Source organism: Drosophila tropicalis, unplaced genomic scaffold (assembly GCF_018151085.1).
Source record: "Drosophila tropicalis isolate 14030-0801.00 unplaced genomic scaffold, ASM1815108v1 contig_3, whole genome shotgun sequence".
In the NCBI taxonomy this organism is placed as follows: domain Eukaryota; kingdom Metazoa; phylum Arthropoda; class Insecta; order Diptera; family Drosophilidae; genus Drosophila; species Drosophila tropicalis.
In genome coordinates this window covers 16,222-32,527 of record NW_027172753.1, presented here as the reverse complement: position 1 = coordinate 32,527, position 16,306 = coordinate 16,222, and the positions used below count along the sequence as shown (strand labels likewise).

At 37.9% G+C, this 16,306-nt stretch overlaps 2 protein-coding genes across 4 annotated transcripts; both read right to left on the bottom strand.

Annotated features, from left to right (window-relative positions):
• Positions 1 to 11,766: 11,766 nt before the first annotated feature.
• Positions 11,767 to 15,792, bottom strand: LOC137572324 (uncharacterized). Of its 3 annotated transcripts, XM_068284073.1 has the most exons (8): positions 14,861 to 14,966; positions 14,117 to 14,801; positions 13,597 to 14,065; positions 13,213 to 13,541; positions 12,534 to 13,057; positions 12,212 to 12,481; positions 11,998 to 12,147; positions 11,767 to 11,941 (listed from the first exon to the last, which is right to left on the bottom strand). In XM_068284073.1, the coding sequence occupies exons 1-3, from the start codon at positions 14,933 to 14,935 to the stop codon at positions 13,794 to 13,796; spliced, it is 1,032 nt and encodes a 343-aa protein (XP_068140174.1). In that variant the 5' UTR covers positions 14,936 to 14,966; the 3' UTR covers positions 11,767 to 11,941; positions 11,998 to 12,147; positions 12,212 to 12,481; positions 12,534 to 13,057; positions 13,213 to 13,541; positions 13,597 to 13,793. The 3 variants fall into 3 exon arrangements, with proteins under 3 accessions (XP_068140174.1, XP_068140172.1, XP_068140173.1); XM_068284071.1 differs by having other exon boundaries at positions 14,117 to 15,792; XM_068284072.1 differs by having other exon boundaries at positions 12,212 to 12,468; positions 14,117 to 15,792.
• Positions 11,813 to 13,526, bottom strand: LOC137572338 (uncharacterized). Its single transcript, XM_068284085.1, has 6 exons — positions 13,213 to 13,526; positions 12,974 to 13,057; positions 12,534 to 12,894; positions 12,212 to 12,481; positions 11,998 to 12,147; positions 11,813 to 11,941 (listed from the first exon to the last, which is right to left on the bottom strand). Exons 1-6 carry the CDS (start codon positions 13,524 to 13,526, stop codon positions 11,813 to 11,815), a joined length of 1,308 nt encoding a protein of 435 aa, XP_068140186.1.
• Positions 15,793 to 16,306: the final 514 nt, after the last annotated feature.

Below are 16,306 nucleotides of genomic sequence, written 5' to 3'. Positions count from 1 at the left end.
ATTAACTGACTTTGTTGTGTAAGAGAAGCAGGATTACAAATACTGTTTAAAAATTTTGAATAGAAGCAGAGAAACGAGGAACTTCTTTCTAATGGCATAAAACTACGGACTTTAGAAAACTATGCTTATGATAGAACTTGGTGGTTCTTAAAATAGCTATACAGACATAAATCATAAATTAGTAAGATTTATTGATCTCAAGCCGGTAAAAAACAAGTGTTTTTGTAAATAATAAGAGGTATTAAACATTGTTTTTATATATATTATATCTATTGCTTGTTAATGTTAATGCTTCGTCAATAGACACACAGAAATTTTCTTGGTAGAACTTACTGTGGCCTAAGTATAGAATCAAGCTATTCATTGTCCCTTAAGAATGCTTACAGCAAAATACAATTCAATGTGGTAAAATTTTCATTTCCGTGGCCACATTATCAAAGTCTCTGCCACAGATTTTTCCTAAAACTCTTTCTAATTAGCAGTTATCAACACCATTCGATTCCATTATCTGGCTTTCATGTGTATATACATACAAAGATGTCCAAATAGCATACCTTGCTCCAATTGTTTAGCTGTAATTAAAGCCCTGATGACAAGAAAAAAATGAAACCAAAGTAGAAAACTGTATCTTTCGTGATCGACCGTTGGCAGGAAAAACCCGCGAAAAGCTTCTATGTCAGGAACAAGCATAGTTGTGTCCCAAAACCAAAAGGCAAAATGACAGACACAGACTGTGCCGCACACACATTCATGCCGAAACACTCACACACACACATACAGCACACCGACTGCTGACAGAGATTGAGGCCCAACATGCTGCTAAACTAATTAACTAAGCGCAGCTGTGGCAACGATCTCATCCCCATCCCCATCCCCATTGCCATCTCATTCCTAATTCTTTCCATCGTTGTCGCAGTCCTTGTCGTCAGCAACATGGCATCGTGGCCGGCAACCGCATCCATGTCAGTTGCCAGGGGGTCCGAATTGGTTGAGTACGTTTTGGTTTTTTTTTTTTTTTTGTCGCGCTTAAGTGCGTGATGCAAGTGCCCGAGGGTAGATCAACCAAACAGTTGGGAAATGAATCTGTAGTCCGTCCGATAAGTCGGACATTTGGTTAAGCTTCAGTTTTCTGGAATAGATTTAAACTCCCAGTTTCAAATTTATAGTTTAGATGCAGGTATTTGGTATTACAGCCACAGACAGTATTAAAATTAATGCTCGTCAATTAGTTTGATGACTTTTAGTTAACATTAAACCCACACTAAAGGAGTACTACAAAGATCCTAGACGACTTGCGTTATGGATAAGAGAAAAGATTCATGTTATATGTGTTTAACCATGTTTCATATGAATAATAAATTGATAATTGAACATTTGATAAGATATAAGTTTCATTTAATCATGTAAGTTTCACATTTTGTTGTTACAAATTTAAAATGGCATTTCGACCCTCGTTGGGGCTTATATTTTTTGTCGGTTTTCCCTTTTTTTTCTCTGCTCCTGTTTTCTGTAAATGTATTTGCAGGAGATGGCATTAGGCCTCTGTCCTGTTGGGTTGATTCCATCAAAAGGGCGGCAGTTGGGGTCGACAGGGGCAATTTCCAGTTGCCAACTCTGCACTCACTTGTTTGGCAATTAATTTGCCGGCGTCTGTTATTTCTTTCCCTCGGCATGAGTGTTTGCAATCTAAATTAGCTAATTACTATTTCGCTAATTAGCAAAAAACAAGCACACAGATACACACCCGTACACACTCCGTCCGATGGGAGGAGGAAAAATGTTACATTTCCCTGTGGTTCTCTCTGTTTGTATTTCGGAGGTGCTTGGCCTCGTTGCCATTTATTGGCGCTCGTGCTACGAGATTTCCGTTCTTTTTTTTTTCGTTTTTTGTTGCTGCTTCTTCATTTTTTTTCGCACTTTGCCATAAAATTAGGTCGCCTTGTAATTAGCTGCTGTTGCTTTAATTTTAGCGCCTCGCCTTTTTTCATCGTTTTTGTTTGTTTTTCAAATTACATGCAAGAATAACAACAACAAGGGCAACAAACATTCCACATTCCACAAGAGATCACTTCGGAGCGACGAACTCTATATGCCCTTTTAGTTTTTTGACCTTTCACCCTTCACAGACTACACCAAACATTTAACTTGTCTTAAAACCAATGTGCTTGAAATTTTAAAATCTCCAATGAACTTCCAATAAGCTATACCTAACCACAATATTATTATACTCAAACAATACAGAAAGGTAGGAATGGAAAGGATTGTGAATTAATTAACAAAGCAAAGAAGTTAAGAAGTTTGATACTAATCATCGATCACTAAATCTTGACCACACTTACTTACATCTACGAATATTTAAGTAAGATCAATTTCAGTGACTTTTCGATAGTAAAAATACTAATTGGACTAAGTTTTTTATGATCTGCTTAAATTATATATACGAAATAGAAACAAATGTGACTGAAAAGCTAGTTTATATAATTAAGAAACAAATGTGGCTGAATAGCTAGCTTATATAATTAAGAAACATAAGCTTATTAGCTATTGCCTATATGTGATTAGATCAATCTGTTCTACCTAGGAAACATTCGTCTAGCAGCGATAAGATATAGATACATATGTACTTACCTACATAAATAATAGTTGTAGTTGCTTAAACAAACATTGAACGTACGATTAAAACGCTTATTTATGAAATGGTTTTCATTTCTTGATTCACCTATTTTACTTTTATTGGAATGAAGATATTTGTGCACTCCATTTGGTTGAATAAATATTCATTTTTATGTTACAAATATTATCTGCATTTGACAATGCTTTCGTCTGTGTACTACAAAACTAGTAATAAAATTAAAGTAAGGAATTTTTAAATGAAATCTACTCTTGCAGCAACAAAAAAAAAAAAAAAAACACAACCATGTACATAGATGCAAATCAAGCAAAAATGTATTCATTATGGAGTTAAAAGTATTTTTAGTAAACTACAGTTAAAATTTAATAAAATTTATCAGCAACAATTTGCAGTTTGCATCAATTCATATTATTACGTATACGCCGCATTGCGCACAAACAAGAAGGAGCTAGCAGGCAGAGCAAAAGAACTTGTCGTATGAGTACACACACTTGAAAATGTTTATAAAACTAAAACCTTTAGAAATATTTGTTGTTAAATATTTTTGTAGCTGCTTCTCTATGCCATGTATTTATATATTTCTAGTTGTTTATTAAAATGCCAGAAATAATTTCCATTCGAATTTTCCTATTGTTGTGTACTGTTGTTGTTGTTGTTGCTATTGCTGAGGTGTAGTGGCAGATCAGCTTGAGTTTTTGGCCTAAGTTTAGTTTTGGCTCTTGCACACATGGATAATAAATATTTGCTTTGGTATTTTTGATATGAACTTTTTATCCAACAGAGCAAGTTAGAGGCAGACAAACGAATGGGGGGATAGACACAGAGATTGGGGGCGAAAGAGCAATAGAAAAGTTGATGGAGGGTTATAGCAAAAAGTCATGAAAACATGATGAAATCCTCACAAAGCGCATAGTCTATAAGTTTTATGCTAAGCTATGCATCACGGAACTATTCATGTAGTTGTTGATATTTTTGTGTAAGACTAAAGGAAGAAAATGCTTGAAATGCTTCAACATTTTGGCTATCGCATGTTTCAATTTACCCTACACATGTACATAATTTATGCATATAGAATTTATGTTGCCATTTTCGCAACACATTTCAAATTGCCTTCTTTCAATTTACTGAAAAATTCACTTTATGCTCATAAATCTTATCATATGTATATGTATGTATATACACTCAACCGGATTCAACAGAAATCAATTTAATTATGTGAGAGGCACTATGAGCGGGAAGGATGGATTTCGAATAAAACGAGAGAAAGAGACAGAAAATGAGGTCGAGCTGAGTATTTTATATAGCTGCTTAAAGGAACTTAATGTATATTTTATAGCACTGAAAATCTATTGAACTGCATTTTGAATATATATTTACTTACTTACTTGATGGAAAGTTTCCCAAAGTCTGAGAAAATTCAAACACAGACACACGCACATACACATATATATGTTCATACACATACTAGCCCACACATACACTTATGGGACTCTCAATATCATGAATAACGATGTAATAAAATACGTGATATGAAAACCAACCAAAAAATTGTACATGATGAACTATGGGAGAAGGCGTTGCTCAAAGGCTGGCCCTGTGTGGCTTTGCCTTTTGCCAGAGATATAGAACATAATTCGCCAACATTTCTTGTGAATTAGCAGGCAGTTCACCCCAGTCATAAGCCAAGTCAGAGTGCGTTTATTTGCATGTTCCCATTTCGTTCCCCAGGGCCAGTTGCGGTAGTAGTTGGAAACGATGTAAGAGAGAGAACTGCAGCCAGTAAATGCCTCTGCTGGCTTCCAGAACACCAAAATTATGATGAGATAATGCTGGAAAATAATAGCTATGACTACTTGTGATGCTTCCACCTACAACTGCACCTACTGCCTGCTACCCTTGCGGCCGTTGCTGGCCAATGTCCAGGCCAACCAACGTATCCACATAGGCCGACAGCCAGTAGCCCCACTAGCAGTAGCTATGAAATAAGTTGCAAATGCTTGGGCAGATGCTAAAGTCGAACTGATGATACCTTGTAAGTGAAATAGATTTATGCATTATAAAGTGGTCAGATGTTGGAAAGTACAAGATATCAAGTCAATTAATTGTGTATTATTTACATCTATTGTGTTATTATTTTGGCTTTTTCTTGAAATCAGCTTCATCGTTGTTTATTTGAGTTTAATGGCTCAGCATTCCATCTTATTGAGGTTTTCTAATTATTAATACCATTTCCCTAATTTCCAAAGTACCTACCCAAAATTTCTAGCACACCAAAAACATTTGAAATACAGTAAGCCAAATAAAAAAAAAAAAAAAAAAAAAATTCTGCCTCTAGTTGCAAAAGTTGAGCTCAGTGCTCTGCCTGGTAAGTTTTGTGACAGGCAGCAGTTTGGAGCCCTAGACCCTAGCTTCAACGAGGGGAACCGTTTCCACCGGCATTGCCATTGCCATTTGTCCAGCTTCTGTCCTCCATATGCATATGCAAAATACTTTCCTTTCATTATGACTCTCTCGTTTGCCAAATATTGCTGGTTTACTTAAAAATGTTTTATATATTGAATACTTGAATATTGCTCTTTGCTATATTTCATAGTTTTAAAAATAAAATTTGAGTGGAAATGTGGGGGAAGTTGGTTTTTGGTGTGTTTAGGGCATTTAGTAGTCGCTTAGTTCTCTCCTTCTTAGTTAAATTTTGTTTTCTGTTTGCGTTTGCGTTTTCTATTTTCATTTTCGTTTTCATGCAACGTCGCATTAGGCAAAAACCACTTTTCATCTACGTAACACATAAGAAAATTGTGTGGAAAAACAATAAAGGAAAATACATTCTGCATATTTAAATTCAACTAGAGATTTCACTTTAAATGGTTATCAAGTAGTTAATTTAATGTCTGCTTTTGACAATTTGACATAATGGCTCGTTTGTACTGACTGACACACACACACACGCAGACAGTCACACACACGCACTTATACAATCGGACGCATCGATAAAGTTTAAATTGTAACATTAAATAGTCATTAGTGTCTATATCCATTTGACCGGAAATTAATCAAGCAATAACCGCAGCAGAAACCGTTTTATATTTGACCAAGTCACTCGACCGTCAACACCCACACACACACACACAAGCACGCACGCAAACAAAGAACATCAACTGAAAAGGGTTTATATTTGAGCAAGGTTTTGTACATATCATTAAACATACAAACTGATTTCGTTTTGTAGATATGTCAAACAAGTGACGGAAACTGTTTATTATTGCCTCATTGGCTGAAACTGAAAGCGGAAAAGGATAAAGGATGTGTCAGGCCAAGACACAAAAGTCTGAGTTGTGCGTGTGTGCATGTTTAAATGTATGTATGTGTATGGGTGTGGTTGTGGCCCGTTTAAATTCGTTGATATATTTCAGCTTATTTTTCATAGCATACTTTTCAGGATATGCTAGATGAATTAGAACCTTTAACAAATATCGTTTAGGTAAATAAATACGTTCTCAATTAAACAAGTCCAGCAGAAGCTATTGTCTTACGCTTAAAGCACTTATCTTTCACTCCCGAGAGAATGAGTATTTGAGAATAAATACCCAAGAAATGTCTAGCTGATGGCCTCAAAAACCGGAACTGAAAAACAGCACCAAAGAAATCTACTAACATCAAGACAATTATGTGTTTTTTGGTGTGTGTGTGTGTGTGTATAAGAGAAGGGTGGAAACTTGACCATACAAACAAGAGCAATTGTGCTCAAGTACCAACAAAAAAACATCCTCTCACACACGCATACTTACATACGTAACATCTATACATATATCTGTGTATATACATCCACATCCGGTGGCTAACTTCCGTGTGTCAAGAAGCGCTCAAGCATTCATTTATGAATTTTTATTATTTTATTTATTTTTACCACCATTTTCTTTGCTCTTCCTTTTCCTTTGCAGTTTCATCTCATGTGGCAATTTTTATTGTTTTTATTATTTCTGTTCTGTTTTGTTTTGTTTTCCTTCTAGATGGCCTTTCTCGAGTGTTAAACAACTGACAACTAGTGCTTAAAGTGTGGCAAAGATATGACCTCAAGATCAAAGTGAGATACTCGTATGTCTCCTACATAATAGGGCGAGAGAGTGAGAGAGTAAACAGAGAGGGATAGGTAGCAAATGTAAGCAAAACTTTCATACCACACGCAATTTAATTTCAGGAAATCGTCTATGCCGAATCCGATTTTAATTAAAAACGTTTTTGTATTGCTGCTGCATTGTTGTGTGTCTGTGGCAGGAAGGAAACGAAAGCAAGTTGGGACACCGACACCCACGCACACTAGAACAGCCAGGTAATCAGATCGCACAGGTTGTGACCGTATTCCCTTGCTCCTTGTTTGGATAGACTTTCTCGAGGTCCCTTAACTTGTAATGCCAGAGCTATTTAGTTTGTAAACTCATAAATAGTGTTACTGCATATTTGACAAATACGAAGAAAAGAACACAGTTATGGGAATTTAATAGATATAAAGTGAAGCAAGTTCTTTAAGTCAGTAATTAAATAATCCAAACTAAAAGAGCGAGAAGGTGAGGCTGAACCAAAAAAAGGAAAAACAAAGGTTTTCATATGACTTGGCCTCTAATTAGATCAATGCTTGAGTTTCGATTCAAAAACCAAATGTTTACAAATTATATTCATATGTATAAACATAAGCAGCAGACAGCTGAGTGGCGCTAAGTAAACACTAACACAGTCACACGCACACGCACACGCACACACATACACATTCACCTACACCCTCGCGTTGATTGCTCAAAACCAAAATCAACCAACCATGAGACCAACAACTAGCAGTAGCAGCAGCAGCAGCACAAGCCTCAAAAGTTGGAATGGGAAGACAACCGTAGGAGAAGCCGAGGAGTGGCTACAATTTGTGGCAGGCAACGCATGGCCATGTCAACAGAGTACCACAGAGATAGACGACCATAAATATGAATGCATGCCTTAAACGGTGGCTGACGGAGGAAGGGAGGAGGCGATACTGAAACTGAAGCTAAAGCTGATGCTGGTTTTGCCATCATCCGGTCCAGCTTGTTATTTACAGCACAGCTCTGAGATCTTGTGGCATAATTTAAGCACCTTGTTTAGCCACTGTTTATGGTTTTGTCGTGTCACCATATGTGTGTCTGTGTATATGTGCGGTCGTGTGTGTGTGTGTGTTTGAATCTTTTGAGGTCATGGGGTCAATGATGTCTTTGCCCCTCGAAACATTCCATTCAATGCTACAGGCATGGTGACACTTTAAATAATTTATAAATGGGGCAAATGAAAATACAATTTTTCACTCGTTTCGTTTTGTTTAAGTTGGCCACGCCCCCTTCCCCACATATATACATACATACATACCAACCAACAAACAAATCAACGCGACAAAAGTTGAAGTCCTTAAAACGATTTGACTGCTGTCAGCATTAAGTTTGTTTTCTCCTTCATTTTCCTTCGTTTTTCTTTTACAGGGGGCCCTCTGAGTAAGTACAAGGTATGAAATTGTAAAATAAAAACCACTGGAGGTGGTTGCGTGGTTAAGTTGAGTATGTTGACTGCCTGGCATTATGCAAACAGTCAGAGACCTTCTTTTCGATCCCCTTTTTCCTCTACCTCTCTATCACTTTTTTCGGTTATCCTTTTTGGTCCTGTTGTCTTTTCTTCTTCGTGGCGCACTCAACGCGCGTGTTCGTCGCACTTTTTGATGTTGAGACTTTGCAAACATTGTCGAATATGTGGTGTGTGACGGGGTGCGTACGTGAAGAAAGGTTGACGCCTGCCAGGTTAAAGATTTTGCCATTGCCCCAACATTTATGATTTTTATATTCATATATAATAATGGAAAGTTTTATTTCTATTAAACAAGTGATAAGAGAAAAATTTAAAACAAAAACTTTGCTTATTTTATGTAACTTAATTTTTGAAAATTATCGTTTCTCTGCTATATCTTAGTACCTTTATATATTATATATAACCAATTTTAAATGCTTAACTTGAAAAGGTGTTGGGTAACGCAAATCGCTGGAATTGAAATCAGACAAAAGGCAAGCGTATCATATTGCTCATACGCCGCGTAAGCCATTAAATATGCATTAAATACTGATATCGCCAAAGCCGTAACGAAAACAGCTTATGCGGCATTTGTCGCCCTTCATATGTGTCTGTGTGTTTGTATTAGTGTGTGCGTGTGTGTAAGTTGGGTTGGGTTGACAGTCGTAAAGTAAGGAAAAAGAGAATAAACAGAAAAAACACAATGCAAATGCGAAACCAAAAAGAAAAACAATAGAATTTAAATGATTTTAATGCGACCATTGAATTTTATTGAAGCTGCCTTCGCCCTGGACGCGTATGCGTGAATAAAGGGAAATAGAAGAAGAGAGAGAGAGAGAGAGAGAGAGCATGCGAGGGGAATTCAGCACATCATATGAATACCAAAAACCAGTCACTGGATCGGCATCAGGCACCAGTTTACTGCTGCCTTTTCATTCGCACTGACAATAATAATAATTGTCAATTGCAGCAGCTGCCTTCACCGAAAGCCTGGTTATTTTTGTTTTTTTTTTCTTTTTGCTTTTTCATATTCAATTTCAAATGAAATTTTCATGTCTAACATGCTGAACACATACCCCCTCCATACCCTCGCCCATATTACCCTTGCCCAAAGCCGTACTAACCCCATGCCATTCCGGTGTAAATTTCACGTTAGCTACCAACTTAATTCCATGCAAAAATCTTTTGCATACTTCCAGGCAGCTGTTCAGTTTTTTTTTGCTTCTCTCAAATATTATTTAACAATTTTTGTTGTTGTTTTTCTTGTCGGAAGGAGGCTTTGCTGTGTGCGTGAGAATGTGTGTGTGTGTGTGCGCCTGGTATAGATGAAGATATGTGCGGTTTTTGTGGCTTACTAGCTGCTGGCCCTGATATTGGCGTTTTTATCGAGCTCAGCTATTTTGGTATTAAGTTGAGCTGCTTTGCCAGTTTTTTTGGCTGCTGCTTTGCCAATGGCATTTGCATATATGAGCTCTCGTTACCCCTCTCTCCCACTATCACTCTCCCTCTCTCTCTTGTCGTCCTTCCTCATCACAGTCTCTTCTAGTCTCTACATACTGCTTAGCTCACGTTTTAGTCGCATATTTTGATTAGAAATAGCTCGAGGTTAGTTTCCTGTAGTTTGTTAGTTCTCTATCTACTCTTTTTTCCTGTTTTGTTTTTTCAGTTGAAAAATTGGGTCAGTTTATTGCGTATGGCATTTGGAAATTGATTTTGTTTAATATTCGACTAACTTGTTGTGAAAGTAGTTCGAGAGCTGAGATAAAAACAAGTTCAAGTATTTCCAATTTAAAATTTTATGTGATCTCTCTTCTCTTTTCAATCAAATCTTCACTTAAACTTGTCGACTAGCCAAAGTGTCTGATAATACAAATGCTAATGATATGTGAAAACCTCGAGGGCTCTTCCTACTTCCCCTGTCCACCATTAAAGACACCACAGTCGCCGCTGAAACAACAACCATAATAGGCACACACAAACAACATTATCATTAGCAAAAGCAGAAGCAGAACATTAAATTGCAATTCCAATTGTTGTTGTTCCTATGTAAATGCAAGTGTCTAATTGATTTTGCTGCGTCAGGCAGCAGGCAACATGCAACAGCAGCAGCAGCAACATCAGTAAGTTGCCATAATGGAACGACTGAGTGAAATGAGTAGGTATGGGATGAAATGGGAGGGTTTGAATTGTTAAAGAACTACAGCCAGGGTCGGCCCTCTTTTCGATTTGCATAAACAAGTTTTTTTTTTTTTGGTTTGTTTGCTTCAAACTAAAAACCATTTTTAAAGTTTTTACAAACAGAGCCAGTTTTATAGACTTACCTACTTACCCAATATGGACAACATCAGTAAGTTGCCATAAGGAACGACTGAGGAAATGAGTAGTTGGGATGAAATGGGAGGGTTGAATTGTTAAAGAACTACAGCCAGGGTCCCCTTTTCGATTTGCATAAACAAGTTTTTTTTTTTTTTTTTGGTTTGTTTGCTTCAAACTAAAAACGCATTTTTAAAGCAGTTTTTACAAACAGATGCCCCACCCAGTTTTATAGACTTTACCTGTACTTTGGACCCGAATATGGGCTGAGTATGGGCTATGTGTGTGTGTACCTCTATATGTATGTGTTTACTCACACAAATTTCATTTTGATGATGCAGCCAATGTGTGCCAAGAGTTTGGCCTTAAACTAGCTAAAAGCTGGCAGAGTAGCTGAGTGGCTCTGGTCCTGCCTGCCTCGTCATTAGCATATGTAGTTCTTGTTGTAGTTATAGCTGGAGTTTGTCCCACCAAGACCAACACAAACACCCAGCACAGTGGCACACCCCCAACTGGACCCTCTCCGCCCGTTCCGCCATAAGTTTTCAATGAGGATGGATGCATGAATTGGGTGCGGAGGGCAAATGGAAGGCAACCGAGCTGTCAAAGCGGATTTTACAGCACTCGCTGGTTGGCTAAACAAACACATAGAATGAGAGAAGAGACAGTCTGCGACATAGGCGACTCTCAATGTACACTTTTTTTGTGGAAATATATATTTGTGAGAACTGACATTTGACAATTTAGTTTAATATCCATAAGGACGCTATGCTTAACTATGTAGTTCTTGGCTAATACTTTTGCATAGACTCGGATGATTGACAAATTGCATATACCCTTTTGTTTGTGTGTGAGGGGAGGACATCCTTAAAAACAACAAACACCTGTCCTGAGTTGAGTGTTAGGCGAAAGGGTTTAACTACGTGTCTCACTAGCTGCTTTGGTTGTTGTTTTTGGTGGCCTAACCTCGGCCAAAAATGCATTGTTTTTTGTTGTTGTTGGCTGTACGTGATGCTGCTTTGCGGTTACATTTTTGATAAGTGCGTGCTCAACAGAGACAAAGTAGGAGCGGGCAGTGCACGGAGACAGAGACAGAGGCCGAAAAACCTTGTAAACATATCATATATACTATAAATATAGTGTGTATTATATATGCATGTATATGTTTGAAGGGTGTAGTCACACAAATAGTTAATCTTCATTAAGGTAAAACCACTTCGCCTAACTGAGATTTCAGCTTAAAGCGGCAGTTTGCAAAATTAAATAAAATTTTGGTTTATTGCCTGGGATGGAATCTTATAGAAAGTTTTTAAAGGTTACTGTCTCGGCAGGATTCCCATCATCATCCACCATCAAATGTAAGTCGTTGAAGTTGATTTTCTCCAATTCCTCATAGATGTGATTATTTAATTCAATTTCAGGATACTATCAACGGACTTAGTTTTAATCAAAGTAAGGGGAAATACACTTGCCCTACTCACCATCTTGGCCATTTTCCAGCAGTCCAAAGCTCGTTTATTGCGATTCATGCGCAAATTAATTATGGCCAGATAGCCCCAAATGTCGGGCATGAACACCACCACTTCAGTACATTTAGCCAAATATATGGTGGCTTCTTCTAACTGATTCATCTGAAACGTAAGAAGTGTTTTGAGATGAACTCTTAAGGTATGGACATTGATAATATATAAATACATAATAGAGTGCTAAAGCCTTGCCATAGTTGGCCATAAAATGTTTCTTCGACTTCTTGTTACTGGGCAAACACATCTCAAAAGCTTGACTAGCCAATTCATAGTCTTCGCGTTGAAAAGCCAAGTGAGCCAGCCGCATGAGACTCAATTCAAATATGGAGCCAACATTGGGTTCAGTGATGTTCAGAAGATCCTTGAATTGTACAATGGCCTCATCGAAACTTCCACGTGAATAGAGAGCATTTCCATTGGTATGAGCTTGATAATAGTGCTATGCAGATAGATAAGGATCCGACAGCACCGAAAATGTCCAAATAACTCACCATTAGTTCGCCGTTGTTATCAGTGTCCAATTGACGTATTTGAAATTCATCATCAATTTGCCCTTGCAGTGTCTTCAATGTGGTTGTCACCAAGTAAGCCTCGACTGGCGTGAAATCTGTAGAGATTTGCGCAAACACAATCTCCGCAAAACCATAAGCTCCCAGGCGGGCAAACAGTTTGAAAGTTTGATAAAACTTTAAATTCGTTTTTCCCGCCGTATTGCTAATTTCAAAATCATTTGGCAAAAACAATTCGTACAGAGAACGGGGAGCGTTGGAGAAAGTCTTGGCTGGCACGTCACAAAGATTTTCGTATTTCCATCGGGCATATTCCATGCCGGGTAAGTAGGTATTCATGGCTCTTGTAAAAGCAATACAATAAAATCCATGTATCAATTTCCAAATTATATTTGCCGGCAAATATGCGCAGGTTTTGCAACATATTCGAATATGCAGCATTTACTATTTCTTCATCTTTGGATTGTAAGTCCATCATGTAGTTGACATAGAGCTTAGCAAGGGAACTGTAAGAGAAGAATAAAAATATCATAATCGGTCTTAAAATCCGTTATATAATCGGTAATTCAATAATCATTTGGGCTACAAATATATATAAAGGTTGGCTTTTTGTCACAGTTACTTGTACTTGCACAAGACCCATTACAAATCGATAACTTACGGAAAATATTCATCCTCAGATCCATCCTTTGCTTTGACGAAAAACTGGGCGGCGGAATGGAAATTTAAGTTCTCCACATTGTTTAAAAATGTGTAGAAGTTGAAGAACTTCTGGTTGTTGCTGCCCGCCTTGAGTTCTTCGTATATCTGTTTGGCCATCTCTGGTTCCCCAATAATACACATCATTCTCAGCTCATCCATCATACCAATCAAACGGTGCTGTTCCTTATCAAAAGCAGTAACACAATGACAGATATTCTCCCAACTGCACTTTTCGAATTGATTTTCAATTCGATCTATTAGCTCCTTGTACATGTGAGTGATCATTTGCTGTAAATAGTCAAAGGATAGTATAAAACTATTTTCTCAGCAGATTAAGACCTACACGAAATTCAATATTATTCTTCGTTGGCATTCGTATATTGAAATCAGCTCCGCAAAGTTTCAAAAGTAAATTATTCAGATTACCCAATTGGCAGCAGAAATAGTCTCGTTTTTGTACAACAGATTTAATCTCACGATTCACTATAAAAGATATGACATCCGAAATGAGATTATCAAATGCTCTATAAAGTTCCTCGACTACATTCTTATCTTCCTCGCAATCATATCGTGTGTCTTGGAAGTCATACAACGTCTCAATTTGGACGTCTTGAGGACAGACTCATTGTAGGTGTCCAGGGGTTCATTGCGTTGGGTAATGGGTTGATAGAAGCATATCTTAATGGAGGCAAACATGGGACCAATTGAAGGATTAGTGGGGAAACTGGAAGTAGAATTATGAATAGAAGTCCGACGAGTGACTGAAGGCCTGAAAATTGGTGTCAACAAAGTGGCAAAGCGACAGTTGTTCACTGCAAAATAGAATCAACTTAATGTTTATCAAATTAAACTTTCCACTTTACCTGATGGATATACGAATATGCTGGGGTTAATGAGACCCTCATAGAAAGCATTCTCAGGCGTGTCCTTAAACAATTGCACTACCAAATCATAGTCATTGCGAGCTATAACAGATTCGAGGATAAGACGCATCTCCTCGGTGAGAACAAAACGATGCAGAGAGTTGTTAATCAAGGCCACATCCACCAGTGGATCAATCTGATCTATTTTAAGATCCACTCCGGGTGTAGCCAGTAGTTGGCGAAAGATGCGAGGCAACTTGATGCGCATATTGGTTTCCATTTGAAGGGAACTGAAATTCTTACTAGAATTATAATCCCTCTTGATATTCTCCCAGACAATACCTGTGCTCTGGGTGCTAATGATCTGAGAGCTAAAACTATAGTAATTGCATATCGGAAGCACATGATAGTCCCCATTTTCTTTGGGTAGTTTCGAGCGAAAGGCAATGGTTACACCCAAGTCTGCAGCTCGTTCGTGCAGCTCGTCGGGAACATTGTAAATCGATTCCAAGGTAATAAATACTAGATTGTTGAAGTTAAAGTTCTTCAGCATTGGCAGAATTGAGTACATATGCCATTGAGTGGTCGTCGTAATCTTTTCGCTAGTGGGAGTTCGTAGCAAACGTTTATATTGCGGATATAGATAGATTTTTACATTACTGATGAAACGTCGTCGCTGAAAGAGCTGAAGCAGATCACAATTACCTCGGGAAATGAATTGCAGACGCTCGCCGACTAGATTACCCTGTTCGCTTTCACCCTCTGCCTCGCCTTTTTCCCAATTGTCAGTTTTTGAAAAACTTTGAACTGGAATACCATCTACTTGCGAGGTACTTGATGGGGTTTCCGTGTAGTCGGCCCCAGTTCCATCGCCCTTTGCATTGAAAGACTTGTTTATGGTCTTCAAGTGACCCTTGCGATGACGCGGTATTCTTTGATAGAGCGTAATGACCAATGGATTATCACTGAAAGTGTTCATATCATTGATATCGTCTTGCATTATACCCATGGCGAAGACGGGCTTATTCATGGAGAACTCATTCTGATAGATTATAGTATCCTTGGTATATTTTTCCTGCATCTTCTGCAATGTGTTCTTCACATGAAACAAATGCAATTCCATGGGGTAAGCTGTCTCTGGCAATTTATCAATCACATTCAACTGAATGTAGAGGAAAACACGTTGTTGGGATATTCTTTTTTCAGGACCTAGCAAATCGCTGCTCTGCTCACTATCAAAGGTTGAACGTTTGCTTTGACGGTTAGATGAACGTTTCTTTCGGAGGGGCCTGGAAGTTCGAAGCACTGTGGTTGTGGTGCCATTGTTGTTAGTATCCATTTGGAGAAAATATAACTTAAACTAGTTTTAACAAAAACGGGGGAAAATATGAGTTTTGCCACACTGTTTGCTTGGCAATGTTTGTGTGTGTTCCTCCAAAGTGTTTATTCTGCGTTCATCTTCCATGCTTGTGTGTTGGATATGTTTGGCTTTGCCTCGGTCTTGGTGTTGGTTTATGTTTGCCAAATGCCAACGCGGCGGGATTCAAAACAATAAGCACTCCAAGTTTGCATTTTCCTTGCCTCTCGTTTTTAACCCATCCATTCCTTTCCACTGGCTCGTGTCAATGTTATTTTTATGGCTCCCAGACACATAAGTTTTATTAGACAACGTTGGCTCATAAAAAATGTTTGGCCAAAGTGTTGAAAGATCTTAAATTATTCGTGCCTTGCCTGTGCCTGGCTAAATGTTTACACACAGATATGGCCCGAAAGAGAAAAACGAGTATAACTAAAAATTTTCCACAATTAACTGTTAAATGGAAATTCAGACAAGAAATTCAATTTATTTGATTTCATTTTACTCCTACTCCTCCACGCTGGTTGTTCGTTTGCTTGGTCAAAGTCATTTGCACAAACTTTGCCCATAACTGAAAAAAAAAAAAATTAACACTTGACCTGTAACTTTTGCAAAAACAAAAAAAAATAATAAAGAGCAAGTGCAGGATTTGACTGGACAAGAAGGGGCTCAGTGGGGTCGGTAGCAGCTACAAATGCATCTGCAACTCCATATAAAATATATTGCAAATTTATACGCGATGCTCGGACGGTTCTCTCTCTCTTTCTCTGTGCTCAGTGCGTAAAAGTTATGCCATATATTGCGTTTATAACATGCCCAACCTTACTCATCTC